The sequence below is a fragment of the Centroberyx affinis genome, unplaced genomic scaffold, assembly GCF_046629955.1.
Source record: "Centroberyx affinis isolate AG114_WGS23_722 - 3 ecotype Tasmania unplaced genomic scaffold, CSIRO-AGI_Caff_v1 ptg001674l_1, whole genome shotgun sequence".
Lineage (NCBI taxonomy): Eukaryota > Metazoa > Chordata > Actinopteri > Beryciformes > Berycidae > Centroberyx > Centroberyx affinis.
This window is the reverse complement of record NW_027280095.1, coordinates 24,664-51,397: the sequence shown is the minus strand read 5'-3', so window position 1 is coordinate 51,397 and position 26,734 is coordinate 24,664. Positions and strand designations below refer to the sequence as shown.

The 26,734-nt window shown below is 42.2% G+C and overlaps 1 protein-coding gene across 1 annotated transcript; it reads left to right on the top strand.

Annotated features, from left to right (window-relative positions):
- Positions 1 to 3,235: 3,235 nt before the first annotated feature.
- Positions 3,236 to 25,743, top strand: LOC139651496 (SH3 and cysteine-rich domain-containing protein 2-like). The gene is given in 12 exon segments (XM_071528432.1): positions 3,236 to 3,269; positions 3,272 to 3,321; positions 12,579 to 12,951; positions 14,105 to 14,199; positions 20,782 to 20,866; positions 21,069 to 21,181; positions 21,325 to 21,388; positions 22,871 to 22,926; positions 23,236 to 23,324; positions 24,192 to 24,243; positions 25,278 to 25,415; positions 25,645 to 25,743. Coding segments are annotated over 12 exon segments (1,248 nt in total).
- The last annotated feature ends 991 nt before the right edge of the window (positions 25,744 to 26,734 follow it).

The following is a 26,734-nucleotide window of genomic DNA, read 5'->3' as shown; positions in this document are numbered from 1 at the left end:
GTGATGTGAAAATGTACGATGTGTGTATGTGTGTGTTTGGGTGTGTGTCAGTGTGAATGTGTGTGTGAGAGAGGATGGAGGAGGGTGTAGCCTACTGTAAGTAGAGAAAAAAATAAAAACTGTTCCCACAAGCATTTAATAAAATATGCTCTTTTTACGTAAAAGCATGCCCAGTCCTTTCCTCTGTTAGGACCCTCACTGTTATATTTCACATGAACTCAATTTGCTTATTTTATACTTATGCCATGGGGACAGGCACTCTCTGAAATATGGTGTTTATTCTTTCATCGTCAGTTTTTGACTCAACTTAGTGCCGACATTTGAATCTCTACTTGAAGGAAACCAAACTCTAACTGGGAGGGATGCAACATGGACGCCGCAAAATAGACATCAACTGGAGCTTTCACACATGGAAGGAAAGGATCTCACTGTTTTCTTCTTGTATTTTTATTCCATGTGTTGTGAAATTATATAATGGCGGTTCCTAATGTTTTTCAAGGGTCCAATGGTCAGAAAACTCACTCAACACATAAATGGCCATGTGAGCTTTCAGTTCAAGTGACAAAAAAAAAAAGAAACATCCAAATTTCATGTGGTTTGTGTTTTGTTTCAGGACAGTGGTGACTTTTCAATCTCAAGTTTATTTAAACCAAAAGCAAACTATGGGGAATGCAAAATGGACACATATGATATGTGACATGTGAAAGCAAAGGATATACCATTTGTGGCAACTGAAACTTACTGTGAGTGTACTGTGAGAGCTTTGTTGACAGAAAGATATATATTATATATATTACATACAGTATTGATACCAATGACTGTTGGTTAGGTCTTGGAGTGACTTTATAAAACCTCAGTAGTGTATGATGAAAGTGATTCTTGGTTATGGTTTATGGGACAAGTCCACTCTTGGGTTTGTTATATATCAGTTATGAACAATGACTGTTACTTGAAGATAACTGACCAATATAAGGATAATCCACAGAAGTGTAGCAAATTTTACATTCACTAACAACTTCATTAGTATTGTAATGAGTTGTATCTTTATGCCAGCAATTCTTTCTTTCCTTCTTTCTTTCTTTCTTTCTTTCTTTTAACCTTTAACCTTACTTCAGACAGTAGAAGTTTTAAAGCTGTTAGCTGTCTCTGTCACACACACACACACACACACAAACACGCGCACACACAAATAGTGAGAGGCCGTTCTGATCAGCATTTTCATGATTGTATGATTGGATAAGGAGCTCTTTTATCTGCATAATTACCTGCTGTACCACAACAGAATACTGCTTCAGTGGTGGAGAATGGCAGCAGCTTTTAACTGTCAAGCCGCTCAAAGTCAGCCGTGATTGTTTCAAATAACTGCCACTAAAAACTGGGACATGGTGTACACTCTGCCTCGGGGAAAATAATCTGTCTCAACAAAAAAGAAACCTCAGCTCACATATCACTTACGACATTCCCACCATAATGCATTTCAAGAACAAAAAAGCACTGTGACTTTTCAGATTGTAGGCATTGTAAGGCAAATTATAAGACATTTCTGCTTCTGTCGGCAGAACATTGGAGAGCAACGGAAAAGAGGATAGATAGATAGATAGATAGATAGATAGATAGATAGATAGATAGACAGATAGATAGATAGATAGATAGATAGATAGACATACACAGACGCACACGCACACGCACACGCACACGCACACGCACACACATACACACTCACACACACAACCCAACCACTGAGTCTCTGCCCCCGCAAGCACAAGGAAGGACTAGTTTGTTAGACAATATTAGCTAAATATTCATGAACTCCAGCGCCAAAGGGATGATTTTAGAGGACGTTGGGTTATCAGACTTGTGTAGTTGCTGTAATTATCATGCCACGCTTGTCCTGTTAACTTCAAATGTCTGTTTGGGTGGGAAGGGGAAATCATTAGTAGTCAGAACCATTCCCTTGTTTTTAGTCACTTCTATACTTAGCTCAGCATCGTGGAACACATACTGTAGGCTATTATTGTATTATACAACAAGTAGATTGGAGTATACTTGCTTATGGGAAATAAAAGTAAAAATTGTGTCAAGGTCCACATGAGGAGTGACCACATTAGGTTAGTTATAAAAGACCAGACAATGTTACATGCAGGAAAAGGCTAATAGAGAGAGAGAGAGAGAGAGGAGAGAGAGAGAGAGAGAGAGAGAGAGAGAAAGAGAGAGAGAGAGAGAGAGAGAGAGAGAGAGAGAGAGAGAGGGAGAGAGGCACTGTCCATGCCGGTGGTGCTGAATTCACGTCAGCATGTAGAGCCATGCTGCAGGCTGCTGGCTCTCTGTGCTCTGTTGTGTCTGTCTGGCCTGTCTGTGGCTCTCACATGGCATTAGGCTACATCCCCATTAGCGTTGGCTGGTAACCTGTTACAGTAATGTTATTACTTTTTCCTACTACTACTTCGACTTCAGTAATAGTAACCACATAACAGCTAATTTGAATATGAATGCATTAACCAAAACTAACAGTAGGATATCCACTTTGTTAAGTGACTGTCCTATATTGCTTATTATACTATATCATAAAAAAAAAATATGTAAATATGTAAAATATGCCACCATTTCAAAAGAGCAATAAGCCGCTCCGCCTGTCCGCTGTCGTAGATCTTCATGGGGGATCCACATCCACCTGAGACTTGTACCGCCCACTTCTCCGAGCGTCATCGTCTTTCGGCCAATCCAGACGCGCACCTACAGACCTATTGGCGTATCTTAGGGCGTTTGGACCAATCAGGACGAGCCGAGCGCTTGTCACGGCTAAATCAAAGTTGTTGTAAAAGCGCGTTTTATCAGCTGGCGGAGGAATTGGCCGGTGGGTGAGAAACGAAGCACCGGAGAGAAGTGGATGAACCAGCTGCATGCCGATATTGTTGGCTTCGCCTACCGGATATTTTCCTTTACCAGCATTTCTTGAATTGGCTTGACGAGGCTACTTTATGCACCAATTTGAAGTTTTAACCCGCAAAGGAGCGCCTGTTCGACGGAATTGCGTTGCTGCAAAGCAAATTCCAAACTGGATGCTGCTGATGAAATATGACTTGACTGTCAAAACTATCCCTACCTCTATGGATGAGAGATTGTAGCGTTATTTAAACCTCTATGCGCATTTTTTTTTTACCCCAGTCCTCCGTCGCTGTGGACATATATCACTTTGCTTCAGTTTTGCTATTTAACGAGTATTTTCTGACCCGAGATGACGGAAATCAGCGAGGAGAATGAACCTCAAAACCGGACCTTCAGCGACCACAGGCTACCGTGCCGAGTCAACCTGAATCTAAGGTAAAACACACCTGTGAAAATAACGGACGATTTCCATGCAGCCTAGATCCGTGTTTCCCTGTTAAAAACACATTTAAATCAACAGAAAGTCTAGGGTGTTTTGGCAGGTGGAGTGGTGGTTACTGGTCAGTTGTTTACTCAATGGAAAAGTTTCTCAAATTAATTCACATGTTTTCACTGTGAAATGTGACATGAGAAACCTAGGCTTTGTAAGTGTTTCTCTCATGAATTCGGTAAATTCAACTTAATTCCTAATGGGAGTTTCACCTACCAGCCTGTAAGTTGTTTCTTACAAGGCTAATTCTGTGTCGGTGGCAGCAGGCAACATCCAGGCACAGTTAGGCTGCTTTACATAACAGCCCTAAGCCTTTATAATTCTTGTTACCAGTCTGACCTGAGAGTGAGAGGGCAGAGATTACGCGGAGGTGTGTGTGTGTGTGTGTGTGTGTGTGTGTGTGTGTGTGTGTGTGTGTGTGTGCGTGTGTAGGCTATAGTATATGTTGTGTTGTGGCATGTGTACACTGAATGCATAAAATACTAGGAACATTTACTCTTTTCGGGAAGTAGCCTACACCATGAGGTGAATCTGGCCAAAAGCCATCATCCCTTATTGATTTCCCTTATTAAATCTATACCAATCACAATAGAGGAGATGTAGATAAAGAGATGCAGACGAGGATTTTAAGAGACAATTGAGATGTGGATTGTGCAAAATGGGCTGCAACTCGATATCAGTAAGATGCCTTTAATGTATTGTACATTCAGTGTAGGAAGGAGTGACAGGATCCCAGCAGAGGAGTCATGAGCCTGGGCCCCTGGGTGCCCTGCTCCCCTCCTCTCTCATAGCAAACCCATGGAGCCACCACAGAAAGGTGAACATGACAGAAGTGTGTGATAACCTCACTCCATCTATGAAGCATTAATAAAGGATGGACTTGTCATTGTTAATTGATCTTTATTGGCATTTCTCCCATGCAAGCCTCTCCATCACAAAAATGGAAAAGCGTGGAACGTCACATCTTCGCTGTTCTGAATAAATCCTCCACTGATTGCTTCATAAAATCGCTTGCGTCACATTTATCTTTCAACATTTTCACACGAGTGTCTGCACACACACACATACACACATCGTGTTAACTGGAGCAGCAGCGACAACAACAAATGACAAATGACGTTTTTGCTGCTCTTCTGTTGGTCATCGCCACAGAGACCTGAAACAAGCCTGGCAGGGCGGGCCGTTATTTGTATTTGTCTACGGACAGCACAATGGGGTGTGGGTGTTGGGGTGCTGCGTGAATTTACGAGCCAATCAACTAGCAGATGTTTGCTGTGTCTAGCTTGGGGCTGGGTCATAATTCACACAAATGGCCGTCCAGACAAAACAGACAAGGGAGAAAACAAACCTCAAAGCTGCGTCAGCCATGTAGCCGTGTTTGCCAAGCCGCTGACAGCCGTGGCCGCTCCTCATCCCAGACAAGAAAGAAGAAGGGAGGGGGATGGAGAAGACGAAATGTATGTTACAACTGGGTTTCAGTGAACCATTCCCTGTTATAGACTGGCCTGCTCTACGGTATCTGTAGCCTAGAGCTTCACTTGTTTCTTTCTGTCACTCTCAATCTCCTCGCTTCTGTCACTTTGCTCTATTCATTTGGTAACTCTGTCCGCCTCTTTTGCTTCCCTTCTTCCTCTCTCTCTCTCTCTCTCTCTCTCTCTCTCTCTCTCTGCCTCTCTCTTCCGTCTCTCTCGTCTCTCCACCAGCTCTCTCTCTCGCGCTCTCTATCTCCCTCTCTCTCTCTCTCTCTCTCCACTGTCCCTTGGCTCTTAGAGTATTTGTTACAGTGCTAAGTGGGCCTACCAGCCTTGTAGAGTGCCTCTAAGAGAGGCTGTGACAGTGGAACGAATAGCTATTCCACCTCCCACCCACGGGCAAGGTGATAGCTCTAAAAAAATATATATATATATATTTTCTCCCTCTAATCATTTGGGTGACATGTTGTTCCAGTGAGTTGCGTTTGGTGAGGCACGGTATTGTGGATGATGATGAAAGTTTCCATTCCAGGAGAGATGGAAAGATTGGACAAACTGCATTCATCTCTCATTGAAAAAGTACTCTGTATTCTGTTTATCTAGCCTTCATTTAGTGTTTTACTTTGCTTAATTCTCTCATTGCCCCCTTCCTGCAACACGTTAGGCCTCTTTAAGCGAGCACAATCTCAGTCATCTTTTTTCCACTGACTCCAAAGTAATGGCCAAACAGTATATATTGTTTGGTAAAGGAGAAAGTCAGATTGGCGCTCAATATTAGCCGGTACATAAAGTTCAGTTTTCACAGTTGTAGTGTAAATGCTGATAGTGCAAGGTAGCTCTGTGCTCCATGGCTCATCGCGTCCTCAGCCAACACAGAGACACTTTTATGAGGGTAAATGATGATGCCGTTCTCTCTCTCTCTCTCTCTCTGCCCTTCGCACTCACTTCCCCTAGCTCTCCTCCTTTTGCTGTTTCTCTTTCCAACTCACTTTTGATCTTCTCATCTGTATTTGCTGTATTTCCTGCTTTTCTCTTGCATATTTCCTTTTTGTGTTTTGTATTTCCTTCCCTTCTTTTCCTATTTCCAATGCCCTCCTTTCATCCAGAGCAGTGGTTCTCAATCCTGGTAGAACATTCTGAAATTCAAACATTGGTCTTGTGTGTGGTCTTTCCTCCCTGTACTTCACCTCTCCCCTCTCTCTCTTTCTCTCTCGTCCCATTCCTCCTGCTCCTCTTGCTTTGTCTTGGTTCTCTCTAGCTCTCTGCTGCTCTTTCTGAAGAGAGTGAGTGGCTAGTGATGGTTGCCTGAGTGTTTGCAAGGATAAGGGTGATTAAGGACGGGATGGTTAGCCAGCCTGAGGCCATGCCAAGAGAGAGAGAGGGAGAGAGAAGAAAATGGAAATGAAGAGAGAAGCAGCGAAGAGAAGAGAAGAGCCAGACAAGTGGAGAAGCAAGAGAGCAGCGAAGAGGAGAGAAGTGAAAGTAAACAGAGAGACATGCATCTCATTTGTCTGAGCATGGTGCAAGACCAGGGTTGCCAGTTCAGTCCCTGCAGGGTCACTTCAAGTATGCCACAATAGGTATTCATTACATTGTGATGATTGATTATTGATAAAGACTCTTTATCTCTAAACTCTCAGTGTAACTAGTATAACCAATAGGAATCCTGAGCAAAATATACAGTGATGCAAAGATATTACTACATGAAAACGCAATTTCAATTTTCTTTTTTTTTCTTGAATTGACCTGAGGGCCCATGGAACTCATTATAAATTGATACAAATGCATGGTTGTAAATCATGCACTTTTTTGTTTTTTCACTGAAACAGTGATGTTTTAGAGTTTGAAGTTTCTGACTGTAATGGCATATTCCATTTGATATTGTTCATTGTTTGAAATCCTGTGGCATTCAACTGAACTCCTTAAAGCTGCACAAAGCTTTTCAGAATGCATGTGTCGACATGCTTGTGTGTCATTCATATTTTATTAGTGTGTAATTTCAATACTTTTCAGCATTACAAACATTTAATTATTTCATTACATTACATTCCCAAACTGCTTCCCCCGCCTTGTGTTTACTCCTTCCACACTTTTCGCAGGAAAGGTTACATCAGTCACCTCAATGCTGATAGAGCAGTGTGTGTGTGTGTGTGTGTGTGTGTGTGTGTGTGTGTGTGTGTGTGTGTGTTTCCCTTGCCAGACTGATTGACTTGGACTGCTGACCTTTTAATCAAACTCTAGTCTGCATAGAGAACAGATGGAGGGAGAGAGACAGAGATTCTGAGAGGGACAGAGAAAATTAAAAATAGGAGAAGAAGGACATCAACACTGTCTTATTCCCACTATTCATTCTTTACAGTTTCACTGTTTTGCTCATTCACCCAATGTTGACCCAGCATTACTTTGATTAATGATAAAGCCGAATAGTGTCCTTGATTGAGTTCCAAAATAGTGCTGACCCAGCAGAGTCCCATATGCGGTGTCAGGGCGAGGGCAGAGTCTGTTGGGGAAAAGTGCGGACTTTGTTTTTCTAACAGTACTGACCTTACAGTGCTCCTTTAGTGACAATGGACTTCTGGTGTCATTTCCACTCCAAAGGGGAAGCTAATGTCTTTCATGGAGAGAAAAAAAAATAAAATCAGAAAACAGATAGTTCTGGTCCTCAGTTCTGATTGGCCGAGTCACTTTGGAAGAACATTGTCAAATACCCACCAAACGCACACCTTTGACCACATGACACATGTAATTATTAATGCATAACCAAAGATCATCACTCATACCAGTGCTTGTGTCACCTAGCAACCACATTGTTTAGCTACTGTTCAAGAGCATACTGCTAGTATTGCAGTATTTTACTGTCAGTAAGGCATTTCATTATTATTGATCAAATAAGCATTCTTTCCTACTTTTTTAATACAGTGGTGTGTTACTGTAATGTTATGAAAGGAATAATTAATTTGTTGTGGAAAAATTAATCTAAAGCATTTCTAAATCCACTATTTACAAGTAAACATAAAGGGGTATACTGAGCAACCTATATTGTCACTGTCACATGAAAACCCTGCAGCTCAATTTGATTTTCACTTTTTTACTTGAATTGACCCATGAAGATGAAGATGCTGCTTGCTGACTTACAGTATTGACTGACTGAACTACATGTAAACAGACTCACAGACAAAGGCTTGTAGCAGGGAGTCATTCTTCCCATTGTGTACACCAGACCTGGAAATAGACAATAGTTGTTAGCCTCTAATCATGTTGTGCTAATGGGATTGTGTGGGCTGTACTCTGTCCAGCACCCACACATTTCAAACCTTTAATGACATTTAAACAGTGATGTTTTTTGTTGACTGAAAGACATTTATATATGATGAAAGGGCAACTCATAATGAAAACACACCATGCTTTGGAATTCCCAGCTGTTTTGTCTGGTAAATCCCTCTATGTGTGTGTGTGTGTGTGTGTGCGCACGTGTGAGCAAGTGAGAGATAAAACAACCCCACTGGGTCACAATGTCATCAAAAGGTAATCAACTTGTTATGAGCACACCGATGAGTGTTGCGCTTTCAGCATTGTGTGAACATCAAAGAGCCAGTGTGGCAGTCACCTCATGCTAATTGCGAAAGCTCCTTACGCAGATAAGCCTTTTAAACGGCTGGATTTGGAAATGCGAGCTTCTTTCCGACGCTCACTCTAGCAGGCGGCATGCAGGCAGGTGGAGTCTCTGCTAGCAAGAGGCTAATGCATCGCTAAGACGATGCAGCCCTTCAAACAACAGCCAGACATCTCACAGCCACACACTGAGCTGTGAATGCCACCAGGAAAGCAGAATTATCGAGCTGTGAGAGGGCATCTGATTCACAATGCATCTTTCACCTCAGCTTTTAATATAAAGGGTGAGAGGGACGCTTCAGGTTCTTAAGAGCCTGTCTGATTTATCCTGAACTGTGAGTTTGTTTTGGTGTTTGAAAGTAGTTGCTGATATCATGTTGTCGCTGTTGGGTGAAAACCTCAAAAATCTCCAAAATGTCAACAGCTAAAAGCCGCCTTTTTTAGGTTGACCACTATGCATTTTTGAGTTTATCCAATGAGTTTTTAAAAAGGTTTCATACGCCCAAGGCTCATAGGATTTTCTCAACCCATAGAGAACCAAGTAAAGTTAAAACATGAGGTTTTCACATGACAGTGAATCGAATGAAACAAGCTAAAAAACATGTCCGTGAAACATCAGGTGAAACGGCTCCCAAACTGTTTCACAACATAGTTAACTATTTACAAGGATTTGAATATGATTTTTCATACAATTGGTTTTCAAGATAATTGACTTACACTAGCATTGCTAACAGTGCTAACAATGCCTGCTTCCAATATCTCAAAAGAAAGTGCTTTTTTGATAGAGTGAAAGGACACTCAGTTCATGATAAATCAGACAGGCTTCTTAAAACCCTGAACTATCTCTTTAATGTAGTGATTACTTGAGTGATTCTGACCAACTAGCCATCTTTGTGATACCATGTTTGGAGATGGAGCCAGAGATGGAGGACATTGTGTTCTGGGCTGGAATGAACAACAATTATTGAGAGCCAAATTCTCCTGAGTCTCTCATTGTGTGACTTATATTAGGTTATCTTAATTGGTCATCTTATAAATGACAGCAGCCATATAAGCTTCAAGATTTGTCCAACTGTAGAACTGCTTGCAGAGAGATTTTTCTTTCTGATGCAGTTCTGCAACAGCAGCCACATTTGATTCTCTTTCCTCCGTACCATCGTCTCTGTTATGTGGAAAAGGCAGCGTATTTGGTGACAAAAACATAGGAGATGAGACTGCGTTGTAGTGGCAGCAGGTTGACTTTTCGCCTTTTCACAGGCATCTTGTGTGAACACCCCCACCCCCACTCCACCCCCCTTAATCATTAATTTATCCAGGCATTCCTCACAACAGCCTATTTATAGAAACCTCCACCAAACATCTCTGTGCTCTGTACTCATCTTCAAACAGCCAAAGAACAAGGCTAGGACGTCTGCTCTGCCTCTCCACCGTCCCGTCTGTCTGTCAGGGGGGGGAGAGAGAAAGGACCCGCTGCATTGTTGAGCTTTCAAAGACGAGGAGGGGGGGGAGTGGTATTTTCAGTCCATCTGTCTTACTCACTCTTTCTATCTTTTCCTTGCTCTCTCACTATCTTTCTCTTTTTCCTGTCTCTTTCCTCTCTATTACTTGCTTGTTATTTTTGTCCTCTCTTTTCCTCACTCTCTCCATCTCTTAGACTGTCCTGGCACTTTTATTCCTTCCCTCATCCTCTTCCTCCATGTCTCAAACCACAATCTACAGATCTGCTCGCACTGTGCTAAGCTAATTGCTGTCAGTAGTTCAGAGAGTGACAGGTCTCTGGCATCGTGAGCCATAAATAGCCTCTTCAAAACCCGATGGAGAGACGGGAGTGCTGCGGAGATTTATAGCAGTTTGTATTCCTTAGAAAACAGCTTTTGGTCCTGTTCGGTTTTCAGGAGAGGATGTTATGGGATATAATGTTCATATTTATGAAGAGTTACACACTCACACTCTCACAGCAACACCTGCACTTGCACAACAACAATAAAGCAATTCACACATCACTCTCACAGACTTGTGTGCACATACAGAATTGTAACACAAAACCACACATAACAACAATAATGCTAGTAATGACTACATTCATATCGTGCTTTTCTTAACAAAGTCAGCCAAATACTAGGTCCTGAGTGCTAAACAGTGTGAAAGTGTCCAGCAGAGCTGCCAGGCTGCCACCACTAGCATCTCTATACATGTTGATAACTGCCTTGATACTGTTTCTCAGGAGTATTTCTTTGGCAGTGCTTTAGCCAAAACCAAATAGCCATGGGATCAAGTAGAGAACTGCTGAATAATAGGATTGATTGATAATTGATCCATGCAGGTCAGCGGACTATACAGATTTTAATAGGAATTCAATTGAGGAAAAAATGGCTTGGTTGAATATAGTGAGTGCCAAATTTCTGTGAAACAAGTATATTTGACCGTATTAAACTACTTGGGAAATAAACATGGCTTAAACTAGTTATTATACTTTTTTAACCCAACTTAGACCTACAGATGAGAGTTTGTTTAATCTTTTTTCTTATTTTTCTGTCACATATAAAAGCAGAGGGAGGTGTATATTAACCTATCGATGATATCAGTCGTGTTACCCAAGTATAAAGCTTAAAAATTCATTGTCCTTTTTCCTTTGGAATTGGACCAATTTCTGGCGCTCACCAGAGAAACGATTAACAAGGTCAGAGAAGTTAAAAAATCTGATGGAGAGGAACATCCATTACTGAATGGGCCACCAGTCAAGCCAAAAAAAGGGGCCATTAAAGAGAGCATGGACTCGGCTCCCGGTAGAAAAACATTCACGAGAGGCTCTCACTAATGGGTCAACAGAGGGCTCTTTTCATCACTCACACTAATTGGCGTCTGTGAATCTGTGGCTTAAGGGAGAAAAAGAGGAACCTACTCAACATTATTGATTTGATTTGCTACCTCCGCACAAATAAACCTACACAAAGGCAGTGATATCAAAACTAAAGTAGCATCTTGGTGTGCTAGGTTTCTGCCTTTCAAAATATCTCTACCCTATATACACATCAAAGGCAGACACATCTTGATGCCAAAGACTAAGCAAAAGTAGATGCAGACACATACCAGCTCTACAGAAGACTAAAGAAAAGCAGACACAGACACAACATGAATCCGCAACTTTATTCCAAGTACTTAACAAAAGCAGGTGCAACTGCTTTTGGAGTTGGAGACGTAATAAAGAGCCAGATTCTCAAAACAATGTTCACAGCCCAGGCAGGAATATAGGCGGTTAATGATCTCTGTGTAAATAGAGGAGTTACTCTTCAATCTCAGGGACATATTACTCCCTTGTCCTCATTCCGCAGGCCATTCATTTGATGTATGAGTCCACAGGAGTTATTATTTCCATATATTGGAGCTCGTTGCCCCTAACTCCCCATAATCTTTTGTCATTAGCAGTTTGCCTTTATTGCGGCCAAGAGCACTGGGTGGCAGGCTTGCTGGAAATGGAGGCAGGCGGAGAGTGAAAGATAAACACAGTGTTTGCTGTGCACCACTGCATCAAATGTGAAGGTGCAGGCCGCTCAATAAAACTAATCAAATGTGAATTTTAAGGGTTATTGACTTGCCGGGATTCGCTAGGGATGGCAAATTTGTGATCTAGGGAAGGGTAAAAAAAAGCTGAAGATGGAAGATCAGAAGCCAGCCTGGCAGGGCAAGGTCGGTCAGAGGGTAGAGCCGAGTCTCAAACTGACTGCTGCTGTTAAAACGCTGTTCACCCCTCGGAGTTCAACACTTCTCTTCATTTCAAAGGCCCTTCATTTTGCAGCTGAAACATAAAAGCTTCCCACTCTATATTTTCACTCATAAAGTTTATAGTGACAGAACAGAAAATGAGAACACGTCTTTCAGATGCTCAAGTTGTACTTCATGGTTACTGAAATAATGAGGGCTCGTCTCATACTTAGTGTTGCGTGCTATAGCTCCCTTGAGTGGGTGTGTTTCTGTGATATATTCCACTCTTCCTAGTAATTGCATCCTCATTCCTTCAAAAAGTTTGGGAATTTCAACCCTCCTGGAACCTTTTGTGATTTGACATCTGTCTTCAGTGCAAACTGTCAGCTAAGCATATTCTCCACTTTTTGTTCCAGCTGCAGCGGCTGAAACGCTCCCTGTCCTTCAAGTCAGTCATGCGCAGTAAGAGCGTGGACAACTTCTTCCAGCGCAACAACGGCGAATCCCGCCTCCCCATGGCCCTCATCACCACACCCCCACACCCTCCCTCTCCACCCCCCTTCTCTGAGTCGCCCCTGGCCTACGAGCGCTCTCCGTCCCTTTCCCCCTCTCTCAGTCCCAACCCCTCACTGTCATCACACTCACCTTCCATCAGTCCCTCGTTGTCCCTGACTTCCAAAACCCAGCCAAAGCCTCAGGCCCAGCTGCAGCCGGTCAAGACCCACTGTTTCCAGGAGCACGTCTTCCGCAGGCCTACCTGCTGCCAGCGATGCAAACACATGATCCAAGGTGGGTCACATGGTCCAGTCTAATGCTCACTCAAGGCAGGAATAGTTCTTTATTAACGCTAGTGTCAAATCCACCCAATCCAAGATAGGATAGATAGGGGACATCAGAGATTTTCTTCAGCTTCCTGTGATAAAGTGTGGGATTTTATTTAAGATGTAGCATGCACAGCACACACATGGCAAACTTACTACTACTACTACTAACTGAACAACTTTTAATCCATAACATTTCTGTGTAAACACATTGGAAATCAAAGATCCTTTGGATACAATCTGTTCAAGGAATATGCAGACTTGTCAAGCTTCTGAGCAACTGTTCTTCTATGCCATGAAATCCAGTATAACAACAAGTGATCTCCAATAACTGACATGAAAATGCAACAACAGAATCTCACTAAGGAGTTGTAGTTTGGTCTCTGTGTCCAAATCAAGAAACCTGACAACTGTCATGCTAATTAGTCAGTTAAGCATGAAAGACGCTCTCCTACAAAATGAACTCAGGTTTAATACAAATCAAATTCAATCAATAGTATAAAGGCACTAATGCTTGAAAATTTAACATGTTTAGTTTAAATTAGGTTGCTATTAGTCAGCATGGCAGTCACATGGTTAGACAGTATTCACATGATGCCACATGAACTTCCTGCAATGCTCAGGCTGGTATACCAGCTTCACTATATACTATGGTGAAAACACTGATATTATTGATGCCACTGCCACTACTGTGACTACCAGGATGATCTGTTGATTGAATGCACTAACAAGTTGAAATCTTAAGACTTTCATATAGAACAAGAGCTGCTCTATGTTGGGTAGTGTTCAGTGTCCAAATCTGTTTAGGGTGTAATAGAACAGTTACATGTTTTATGTGTTTTTGCAATAGTAAATATATGGTGAAATGATTAATCACTTATGGCAATTTTGATGATACTGTTTTGAAAAGTAACGCTTCCAAGATACTTTTTGCCATGATGATCATGGCATTAAAATGTCCTACCTGACTGTGGCTACTTCCTACCAGTGTGATGGTTTGTCATAAGCATTGATCATTGTTTGGGTTGTTGTTTGTTTGCAAACCCCTGTTATTTGATGACAAACACCTGTGTTTGGCCTACCAAGATGTGTGATGATGTGAAATGTTTGTGTCTATGCAGCGAACTCCAAGCAGGGTCTGCGTTGTAAAGCCTGTAAGCTGGGTGCTCACCTCTGGTGCTCGTCGGAGCTCTCCCAGCAGCCCTGTAACGGCAAGGTAAGACCGCTATACTGTGATCTAACATTAACTCTCACTACCACACACCTTTATGAAGCTGGCAGTAACAGCTAACTGCCCAAATAAAGGACATGGCAGCATGAAGTTTCTGTTTCTACGGAGATGACAGGAAATATTCAGTCATTTGTTGTTTTGTTAATGATGGTGTGAAACGCTGCCTCAGATGCTGCTGTAAAGTTTCCCATAAGTTTTTGGATTTTCAGTTAGCTGACTGAGACGGCCTTGGCATAAATTCAACATAATTTTCATTTTCTGTGCCCTGTGGATAGGAGCAATGTCACCCTTGAAGACACCACTCCCATTAGGATAAAACGCTTCATCACAGGAATAGGGTGATTACTCAAGATAGCTTTGCATTAATTGCCATATTCTTTGCCCTCTTGAGGATTCACAGGACCTAAACCATGGCAGGAAAAATGCACCTAAATGCTTTCAATGTACAGTAGTTTGCTTTGCTCAGTTGCCCAGATATTTCCTTCATTTCTGCAGTTACCGCCAGGTAGCCCAGCTGACCTGGCCAAATGTAAAGGCTATCACCAATGCCAGGATGTTTAGGCTTATTTTGGCATTGTTAATGGTATTCTTATATATATTGTGTTATGATGAATATGATGAATTTACTGGAAATGCATGAGCTCTCGGGAGGCCAGGGAATGACACAGAATGTATTGTCTCAGCAGAACAAAACAGCGTCTGGATGCTGTAATTGTCTCTCCCAATTGGTTGGCATTGCCAGTGAGCCTGGTAATATGCTTAGCCTTAAAGCCCCCATGTTGTTAAAAGAGGATAAGAGCTTTTTTCAAAACGGCAGAGATATAACAAAAAAGGTAGGGATTGTACATGGAAAGTGGATTGACCGGGGCTTTGCAAACAGACTGAGATACTGGGAGGAGTGTGAAAGCAAGAGAGAAAGGGTTACAGTGTGATAAAATTATCTTCAGTCCAGGAAATGCTATAGGAGGAACAAAAGCTGAGAAGGCTGATAAAGTTTCAGAGGCCAGGTCCCAATGTTTTTTTTCACTCATCCTTTTTGTCCTTCCTCCCTCATGTGCTGCTCCCTCTTCTCCCTTGTCTGGATGCTACATTTCCTTCCTGCCCTCTCAAGTCTGTTGGAAAATCAATATCTCCCTGTACCAGCTGGTCTGGCTAATTCAGTGTGAAATTTGGTGTGTTTGAGGCGCACACGGTCCCCGGAGGATATGACACGGCAGGCTCTAGCCAAGCCTTCGGCGGTGTCCTTTCCGAGCGTTGCACACTCATCAAAGCAAGGATTAGGCATTTTTCAGAAACTGGAGGGAGTTCGAAGCTAGTTCTTATACATGCAGCCTAAGGTCCGGGATTGAGTCACTCTCCACCAAGGTGAAATTATAGTGTCATTTTAAGCTTTTTGTATGCAAATAGACCTCTTGTGGAATTTTGCTTGGATTGCATTTAATGAGCTGTAATTGTTCAGTTGACGATTTTAATTTTATGGCATACTGATCATACAATGGGTTTATTGATATTGATCATAGACAGTTGAAATGTAGAGGAATTGTAGAATGGATTGAAATGTAGAACAGTTTTTGTACCTTTAATGTCCTACTGTTGATAAAGAATTGTAAGAAGATGATCCCAAATGCCAGTTTGGTTTCAAATGGTTGAATGTTCCTGCCACTTCTATGTGAAAGGCAGTGATCCCATCAGGATAGTAGTGTGAACCATGAGAAGTAGTATTAGTAGTGAGAGGAGTAGTATTCTTAGTGAGAGTTAATGCCATGCTGGGCATTCATTCCTTTAATCAGATTTATTCTATTTAGGAAATGTGAATCCCAAAGTAGAGTGCATTTTAGCAGTGCTGAATACTAACCTTGGCTAAATGCCGCTCAGAATCAAAGCTGCAACTTATTAAAGTTTTCATACATTGCCCTTTGAAATGACATCTGCACTCAAGCACCAACAATGAGAGGGTTCTCCCAATCCTTATTATCTTCAGAAAAGGGCAGCTTGTGTGTTTGTCAACTTTCATGACCAAAATTGAGTTATCCCTCCAAACATTTGTCTGCCATAATCCGCGGCAGTGAGACTGAGGTGTATTCTGATGTCTTACCCAATCCAAAGACCAGGTGATAATGCACTGCTGTGTCTCTGTTCTGTGCAAGGTAGAGGAACAACCGGGAATATTTGGTTAGATGTCCACCCTCAGCTCACTAATGCCAACATTAAAAGCATTTGTCAAACTGGCAACTCAAGTCATGCATCAAGTTGCATAGCCTAGGTCAGCAATGTGCACAGGACGACTTCACACACACTCTTTGTTATATCTGTCTTTCTGTCCCTGTCTGTCCCTCTCTCTCTCTCTCTCTCTCTCTCTCTCTCTCTCTCCCTCTGTCTGTCTGTCTGTCTGTCTGTCTGACTCTGTATCTCTTTCTGTACATTCCTCTCACTGTCCTCAACTCATCTCATTCAGATTTACATTTAGATATTTCAATGGCACTGTTTGAATGACGTACAATGAGTGTAATAGTAGAATAAGTTCACATTCCTAAATCACCAACCTTGCAAGCAACCAATAATTAGGAGTGCAAGGGTCAAAGCCACAGCACTCAGACAACAGATATAACAAATATTCATGTTTCTGTAGAATATTTACAAAAGAGAAGGTAAAGAAATAAGAGCCAGGCAGAAAAAAAGAGCAATATCAGGTATGAGTTGAGGAGGAAGGTAGGGGAGCAGGGGAGTGTGATGTGTTTCTTGAAGAGATGAGGTTTCAGTCATGCAGGGACTGACAGAGAGTGACTCCACTCTTGGTCACTCTCCACTATTTGGAGCCAGGAGGGAGATGAGTCAAGGCTGAATGCAGGGAGGAGAGAGCGAAGTGGCCGATAATAGCAGAGCACAGTCTGGAACTGGAGCAGACCCGGGCAACCTTTCGCAGCAAGAGGTCCACTTTTCACTAGACTTCGCTGAGGTCATCTACTGTACACGCACCATGCAGATTCAGTGAAGAGCATGACGATTCATAAATAGAACAAGTAATTCATAATAGAGGGTAAAAAACACTGAATTCAGGAGACAAAAATGACATCAACTGGTATTTGTATGTAAAATAATAATGTAAAAGAAAGAAATACTGATGACTGCGTTTCCCCCTGGCTCCTGACCAGCCCATTTGCTGAGTGCAAACTCAGCAAATGCAACTGCCTTAAAAATCAAGCAGCTATCAGTTTTAAAATGACTTTGGAAGCATGACAGCTTTTTACTAATCAATATGTTTATTTAAAAAATAGGCCTACTGAGGATTGCACAAAATAACTGCTTCTGCGGAAAGGCTATGCGCACACCCGTCCGCGCTGTAACCCCAATTTGTGTCAGAGCATGAGTCTGCTCTCTTACAGTCCAGCAGTCAGAGTCCAGTCTCGCTTGCTTTCTGCTGATCTTGACTGAGCAGAGTGTGAAATTTTCAGTTTGTCTGCTCTCTTAAATTTCAGCAGTCCAATATTGTCAGTCATGCTTCACGGTTGCCGTTGCCAACATTGTTGAAATGTAATTAAATTATTACTTGGAAGAGTGTTTTTGCAGGAGTAGGGTTTGGCTGTCTGACGTGAAATAGAGGATTCAAGCTTCCTGATGCTGAAGAAGTTATTTTCCTTTCCGTCCAGAACTGAGCACATTAATCTATTTTAAATTGGGTCATTGACAGAGAAGATGAGGCCGATTTTCACTAATTAATTAGCATAATCAGATGGGTAGTGAAGTATTTGCCAAGTTTATTTACAGAGAGCTTTTTCAACTTGTTTGCCACAAAGTGCTTTACAGGAAACACAGGACACAAACCGATTAAAACATGGATAATGAAAGCAAGACATCTGATGAATCTGACTCACATACTTGCATACAGGTTGAAGAGGATGAAGGCGGAGGAAGGAGAAGGAGCTCTAGTGGAGTGGAGTGCTTCAGTGACAGCAAGGAGCACAGTCTAATTGGAACAGACTGCAATGTAATAACTGGCGCATATTGCAATAACTGGTCAAAATGTAATAAAATGTCCATTTAATTGGGTTTAAAATGTAATAAAAGCTGTTAATGTAATAAAACTGCTGGATATTGTTATAACATCACATTACATTTACCAGCAAATCTGACTTCATATGGGGTCTAACATATATTGAACTGGAGCAACAATATTATTTAATAATGTAATAGTTTGAGACATTCTTCTTATTCTTACCAGTTAGCATATCATTAGTCAATTATTATTGTGTCATCAATTAAAAATATGATACACCCTTATGAAAGTATAATGGCCAGTTAATGTGACAATATGATCAATATCTGGGAATTTATTACATTAACAGGTTTGATCACATTTATGACCCATTTAGAGTGATGTTTTATTATATTTTACAAGTTATTATATTATTAGTTGCTACATGTCCTGAAACCAGACTGCTCCAGTAGCCTATTTTGTGAGAAACAAACAGTTCAAACAGGAAACAGTATCAAACAGTTCATTAGACGCTGAACATTTATGTGTTTTGAATGAAAAATGAATGAAAGCAGTGATACCAATCTGTAGTTTTTGACATGAGAAGGGTTGAGGATTGGTTTTGTGAGAAGAGGAGTAGCTAGCTGACTTGAAAGCAGGCAATACGCAGCCTCACATCAGGAAGGCTCATTTCAGTTCGGAGGTGAGGCTATTGTAAGCAGGCAGGGAGATAAGGAAAGTCCCCCAGAGATTCTGGACAGATTCTTGTCTGTCAGTACTGAAAGCAGCAACCACATCCCCCCAGTGCCTGAAAGCAATATTTCACTTTGGAATGACTTTTGTAGTTTTTGGAAGGTCTCTTCTCACAAGATCTGTCAGCTACTAATAATTGATGTACTAGTTGCCCATTGTAGTGTCACTAATTTTTTTTTTGTTATTTCCATTTATTTCATTACTTCCATTATTTGTTCTTTTTCTTTATTATCTCACTCAATAAGTAGTTTTGCCTGTTGCATTTATCAATAAAGAGACTTGGGGGTAAAAAGTCTGAATGTCAGATTTGAATCCATTTTCCAGGAGCAGCTACTGTCGTATCAGACAGGGACTGGTGATGGTGAGTGTGCAGAAAATTCAATTGTTGCATCAAAGTGAAATATTGCCTTAAAACACTGTTGACAGGTATTTATCAATGATCTGTCATTTATGAAAGCAATCATGATACAGTATGTTATGGTCTGCCTGTGGAATATTCTTTTTTTTTTTACTGTAAAGCTCATAAAGTATTTTACAGATCTGGCTGGGTGAAAAAGGGACAAATCTAACATAAAGGCTTCCAAACTAATATGTGGTCCTGAAAATGTGGTTTTATCTTGATAAACTGGGGTTGGCTGATAAGCTTTGCTGACTGTCTGTAAGCCTTTCTGTTTGAGAATGTTTTCCTGCACAGAATGGCAGAAAAATCCATAAAAGATTACACACGTTTTTGATGACATGTTATTTTCAGCATATAGCAGTTAGAACTACTGAAACAGAACGACTGGAATCAAATAAAATCTGAGATGCTATCTTTATAAACTCTTTCTATTTGGAGAACATAAGACACATTCACTAACAGCCCTTCTGTCAAAAACAGCACTTTGTACTGTTAACTGTTAGACTGATGCGTCACATGGCTAAACAGTTTTCTCTAGCTAAATAAAGAAACCGAAGATATCTAAGGTTCCAAAGTAACTGATCTACACCGGTTGATCATCTGCAGCATGACAGTGACAGACCTTTGTGGTGCCGAACTGCCAGACCAGATGAATAAGGCAAAGAAGAAGAAGTGCAGCATGCATACAGCAGTGTTGGGGAAAATTACTTTACAAACTCATTATGTTAAAACTAATGGTGGGTACTGATACAATATGATATCACTGTCAGTTGAACTAACCAATATCACTAAGACTAGATGTATATCAGTGTCATTGGATTTGCCTTCATAGCACTTCTGCAGTATGTATATACTGTAGATATGAGGTATGAGGCTGTCCCGTTACCAACAGGTTTGATCCCCACAACAACCAATGCGTCCCATCAACAGTCCTATGAGGAAAAGTACTGAACGACAACCTACTTACTCGTTGTAACTTGCTCTGAATAAGTTCATCAGAGTGCCTAAAATGCAAAATGTATGTGAAAAAAGATCAACTGACAACCTCAAACTGACCTTTCCCCTCCTCCTACAGTCCAAATAGGACTCAGAATAATGACAGAAAGCACAACTTAAAAATGCGCAAAATGTTTTTAGGTACTAAAAGCTACTAAAATGTTTTCAAAGTCACATTGAAAGAAAGCCGAGGCACTCCTTTGTCCAAAACTGAAATTCCTTTGAAAGCATCTTCGGCACACTTAGGCATTTTCAGCTGGACAGCTTCCATCACACACAGGCCCACCTTTCCTAAATAAAGCCACAAGGCTGTCTTGTCTTACAGCAGCGAAATAAATCTGCCCTTTGTCTTTTTTCAGCCTCAAGTAACATCTCTCCTTCCCCTCTCCTTCCCCTTCCCCTCCTCCCTCCTTCCCGGCTCTCTGGCTCTCTCTCCGCCTGTCAGACAGGAGCTTTTAAGCGGAACTTCAGCTCTCCTCTGCTTACCATTGATCCGCTGGGTGTGGTCAGAGAGGCTCCCGCCGCCCAGGGTGAGTGATGGGACCGCTGGCTGATTTATCACAGCGCAGAACAAGTGGATTCTCAGGATGACCGATTACTGTGGCCTTTGGTCTTTGCTGCCTGACAGGCCTCTGTTGTGTGTTTGTGTGTTTGTGTGTGTGTGTGTGTGTGTGTGTCACCTATAATATTGTGCATGTGTTGCTCAATTACATCTTGTTTGGGTGTGTGTAGAGGCGGGGAATGGCATCGTTGACCCTGTGTACGAGGCGTTGCGTTATGGGACGTCGCTAGCTCAGATGAGTCGATCCAGTTTCAGCAGTATCTCAGAGTCTCCCAGTCATGAGGTAGACATGTGCACACACACACACACACACACATACACACACCAACAGCAGTCCATCATATTGATTCATAACGACATCAGTCACTCGAAAAATATTGCTCACTCTCTGTTATTCTGCTGGCTCCACCCCTTTCTCTAATATAGGCAGAGAGACTGGACGAGAGTCTAGAAAGCCAGCCAATAGCAGAAGAGGAACCCATCCCAGGAAGTAAGTCACATAATTTTCCTTTGAATCTCTAACGTATAATTGGCTACACTGGGCAACTTTCAGGATAAATGTTTGTCTGGACAGTTTATTCTTCCTGCATTTGATACAGTACAGAACTGACGAAAAGCCTTAAAGGAAAATTCCACCTTCGGATACTCTTTCACTGTTCAGTGTATTCCAGTTATTTTGTGATGAAATGTTACTTTTTTGATTTACTCCCTTTCCCTCAACCTGTCTCATCTATTTCTACTTCAGTTAGTGATTTCCCACATTTCCAAGAATGACTTTTGACAAACCCCAGAGAAGGAGGTTGTCTGTGCTGTATACATGTAGGTGGAGGAAGCAATAGCAGCAGAATAATACGTTTTTCCAGTCGAGAAAAAAAAGTGAGAGCGGAGAGAGAACAATGCCATGGTGCGTCGTGCCCGGTTGTTCAAATTACAAAAAAGCCGTCAAACAGGGTGTTGTATTTCACACGCTACCGAGGACAGACCCGCCAAGATACAAGCTGTGGCTGCATTGCATTCTGGTCTATTGAGGCTACTGTCAGTGGAGAAATCATTATCTCTGCCTCTTGTATGATGGGTTTCTCCCTGTAGGATTGCTGAATATCAGTGCAAAATGTTGAGTCTAGAAAGAAGCCCTTGATCTTTGATTCTGACAGACTGACACCAAAACCTGACGTTGCTGTTGATAATTTAGATGGGTGAAAAATGTTGTGCTATTAAACGCCATTGTAGCTGAACTGCAAATATCTCAACATGATGTCATGTCATTTGCGTTTGGCTTGTTGAAATAAGAAAAATACACCATTAAACGACAAAATGAGCCCAGAAATGCAAGGTACATCACCAATAGCTGTTTTTTAACAGTGTTTAACAGTTATTTGTGGTGGATTTTTCCTTTTAAAGGCAAAACAATCTGTTAATAGAGTATTTGGATCCAAAGTTTACAGAAAACCGTCCTCATGAGGGAGGCGTTTTTAGGGACTCTGAAGTACAAATGTTCACTCTTTTTTCCTCAATGTGCCAAGTGTCTGATGAAGGAACGTAGCCAACTGAATTTCAAAATGTTAAGGCATCCCATTAGCACAAGAGAGAGCGCTAGAGAGGTGGTGTGTGTGTGCGTGTGTGTGTGTGTGTGTGTGTGTGTGTGTGTGTGTGTGTGGTGTCCAGCCCTGTCTCCCCAGTACTTTTCCCTCTCCGTCTGCAGTCCCAGGAGACGGGATCATCTCTGTTTGTACTGCTGCCACTTAAAATGACCTTGGCTCTGACCTTCCTTCTGTTTGCCGCAAAGTGACAAGACCTCTCTCTCTCTCTCTCTCTGTCTCTCTCTCTGTATCCCTCCCTTTTCTCTTTCTCTACCTCCCGCACCCACGATGTTTCTCTCTTTTATCATGCACGCAACCTTTCTTTCTCTCACATATATCTTTGTCTCTCTGTCCTATCCTCTCTCTTTCTCTCATTATGTCTCTGTCTCCAGCGCTCACCCCTCCTGAAAGCGAGAAGGCTGATTCAGAAGACAGGGTCAGTCTGAAGGTGTGTAGTCAGCATTCCTCTCTTCCTCCCTGTCTCCTCTCTCTCTATCTCTCTCTCTCTCTCTCTCTCTCTCTCTCTCTCTCTCCCTCTCCTTCAGCCTCTCTTTCTCTCAGTGCCACTGCGCTTCAAACTCTCCTTCCCATTCACTGAGTTTCATACATTTACACATCATTTAGCACACATTAATCTTTCAAAAGCCCATCAGGAACACACACATCACTATCTTCAACTCTGTTTTTCCTCCCTCTCTCTCCCTCTCGCTCTCTCGCTCTCCTCACTCCTCCTTCTCACCTCCCTCTTTGTTGTCAGACTCCCAAGCGGGTGGAGGTCCACTCCATCCACACCTACGTGGCTCTCTACAAGTTCCTGCCTCAGGAAAAGAACGACTTGGAACTGCGGTCAGTCCTGCACATTTGTCTGTAAGCTGTGTGTGTGTGTGTGTGTGTGTGTGAGAGACAGAGAGACAGAGAGAGAGAGAGAGTTATCCTGCAGTAATCAGGTGAGAAAGGAGGAAGTGTACACCGGGCCAAAATTACACTGACACTCGCACGCCATCTGCCTCCTCAGCGGGATGATGGTAGGGGGTTGCAGGGTTTGGGGTTGGGGGGGCAGGGCAGGCTGGGAGGCCGGGAAGGACAAACAGCTGCGTTGAGTGTGTGACAGAGAGAGAGGGAGAGAGAGAGAGAGAGAGAGAGAGAATTGTTGTATGTGAGTAGGTGTGGGAAACTGCTGAGCATGGGTATGAACCCCACCACTGATCACAGTGAGGCGCTTCTCCACATGCAGATTTTTTCACTTAGATCAAGTTGCTCCATCTGTCCCACATCAGCATCATGGAACTAGATCCCCCTCGCTTTTTTAAGGAGAGAGCAGTCCACTTTCCTCAGAAAATTGGAGTGCCTAATTCTATTTATTATACATGAAACTGTGTGAAGAATGGGCATGTAGTGACAGCAACTGGGATTCAAGCCCAGGCAGTGGCCTTAGTATTGGCCCTCTTGCCTACTAAGTACCACTTCTGACAAACTGTGGCTTTAATTATTCCATTCATGTCCACTGACTTCTAGTTATGTGAATGAGTTTTTTCTGTGTTGTTATGTCCAGCATTTGTTATGGCTTCGTGTCCATCTGTTATTAATCTGGGATTGCACATGAATGTTGATATCTTCCTGTGCAAGACCCTCCTCTCTTCCCTTCTCTTCTCTTCTCTTCTCTCCTCTCCTCTCCTCTCAAGCACTTTGTTTGACCACCTCTTTTCCCTCCAGGCCCGGCGACAGAGTTCAAGTCACAGATGACTCCAATGAGGACTGGTGGAAGGTGGGCTATGGAAAAATCTTTCTTTTCAAAATACACTGAAAGCCTGTCTGGATGAGAAATTTCAAAACCGTTGAATCCTATTTCCTCTGGATGTTAATACCTGTCAATAGCATTCCATAAATGACTAAGCCCATGAGCAGGTGAATAAATTGTTCTCACTACCAGTCTGCTGGTACCAGTCTGGCTCTAGAATGGATACTAACACACACATATGGCCTTCAATTAGACAGTTCTCGAGTAAGCTGAAGCTCTCCCATTCAGAGTCGAGCTATTCAGAGAGAATGAGACTACAGAGGTGGTGGATGAGCTTGAAGGATGGCAGGCGTGGGTGTTAGCAGAGCTAGTTAGGCTGACAAGAAAAGAGGAACAGGACAGACAGTGTTTAATGAGCCAGCTGAAGGTCTTAACCTTCACCTGCTAATGGAGGACAGACATAGACCTGCACATACACAACACACCAGGGAAGGAAAAAGTACAAAAATATCCCGCTCAAGTACAAGTATTATTACTTTGCTGATATTTTTTTGAGTAGAGGTAAAATTTCTGCTAATAATCACTATTTGGTAGTCTAGCAAGTATCCCTCAAATGTGATTCTCAAAGGGATATTGTCATACAAAAATTATTATTTAAGCAACTGGTTAAGCAAATAAATATAAAAAAAAAAAAAGTAATTATGTAAACGCGGCCCAGGGCTGTCAAAGACTGTAGTGCTGTTTCTTGCTGTTTTTCACAATGTACATTCATTGAAATGCATGCAGGCAGAGAGAATGAAATGCAGTAGGCCTATTCAGTTCTGTCAACAAAGCAGCAATTTGTGGCTCTTTCCATAGAGGATGATTTTTACTCAAATCAAGAGAAGTTAGCATCATGGATTTTTTACTGTAGTAAAAACCAAACAATTTTAATCAAATAAACAATGAACCATTAGAGACCATTTCGTTTTTTTTCTTCTAGCCAGTTCAGAACATATCTGTCAAAATGTGTGTGCGAATGTGTGTGTGCGTGTGTGTGTGTGTGTGGTTGTGTTTACCAGGGGAAAAGCAAAGACAAGGTGGGATTTTTCCCAGCCAACTTTGTACAGCGGGTCCGCCCCGGTGAGCGGGTGTGGAAGGTCACCGCTGGTTTCCATGGCAACCGAGACAAAGGCCAGATGACTGTGAAAGAGGCCCAGGTGAACATGCATAAAATACACATTGTGTCTGTCTCTCACACACACACACACACACTGAATATAATTACAAATGTATGCAAATGCATGCAGAAAACGGCTGAAATTACAGAGGACAACATGTTATGGCTTCCATTGCGGCTCACTTAGAGCCTCGGTCCAAACACTCTACACCACTCAATGTCACTGCCCCCCCTCCTCCTTCTCCATCCCTCTCTCCCCTCCTCTACAGATCTGTGTGGGGAAGAACGAGGAGACGGACGGCTTCCTCCGGCTGAGCAGCGGGAAGAAGAGAGGCTTGGTCCCTGAGAAGTATCTACTGGAAATATGACGGCAGCGCGCCTCTCCTGGATGCTCGCATTGATCTGAAGTTCACTACGATGGAGGAATACTCAGGAGTGTTTACCCAACACCTCACTGACCACCAACCACCCACCTCCCAACCCCCCGAAAAACAATGCCAGTGAATTGAACAAACTCTGCTGGACTTTGGTGGACGATGGGTTAGCAGAGTTAGCTGCCCGCTACTTGGCTTTTCAGTACAGAAGGTTTTGAAGGTTATGGTTACAAGGAGAGGGGGGGTCTTCTTTAGAGTTCTTTAGAGCTACTTTTCTTGTAGCACAACCTTACTTTGTGTGGTTTTATACGCACACACACAACAGAAATGTAGCATAATGTTGAAGAGGACAGAGTGAAAGAAGTCTGGCTACCTCACTAGCCATCTCCATTAGCCGTCGGGCTGCTTTAGCCATGAGAAAGAGGAGAGCGGACGACTTTACTATGAAGTTCAAGGGTTGTCCAAGCCTAAGCTGTTTGGAGGACTTTGTGAGCAAACTGACCTGATTTTATGTGGAGAGAAAACAAGACATAAGAATCATATTTGTCAAAAACTGTAGCTGTTTATTGTTGTATTTCGTGCAAACACATTTTTTGTTCAGCCTCTTCCCGAACCCTCTAAATCAGCTGATTTGACACAGGAGAGCAAAGCAAAAAGGGTTAATGACAGGAGACAACAGGTCCAGTGTTGAACTGGCAGCTCGTAGCTCAGAACATGCACATGTTTGCTGTTGTAATATGAATCGATGATGCTTGTGTCACTCCTACTTATACTGATTATAACAGGATTCAGGTCTTACATTGGGTGTATGTAAAAATTACAAAGAAAAATCTTTTATCTGTTTCTGTATTACATCTTGGTTAAATGAAAGTCATTACACACACGCACACACACACACACACACACAATTTCAGAGTGCTCTCCAGCGATTAGATTTTTTTCATCTCTTCACAGCTCCAATGTGACAAATGCTTTGAGAGCAGCT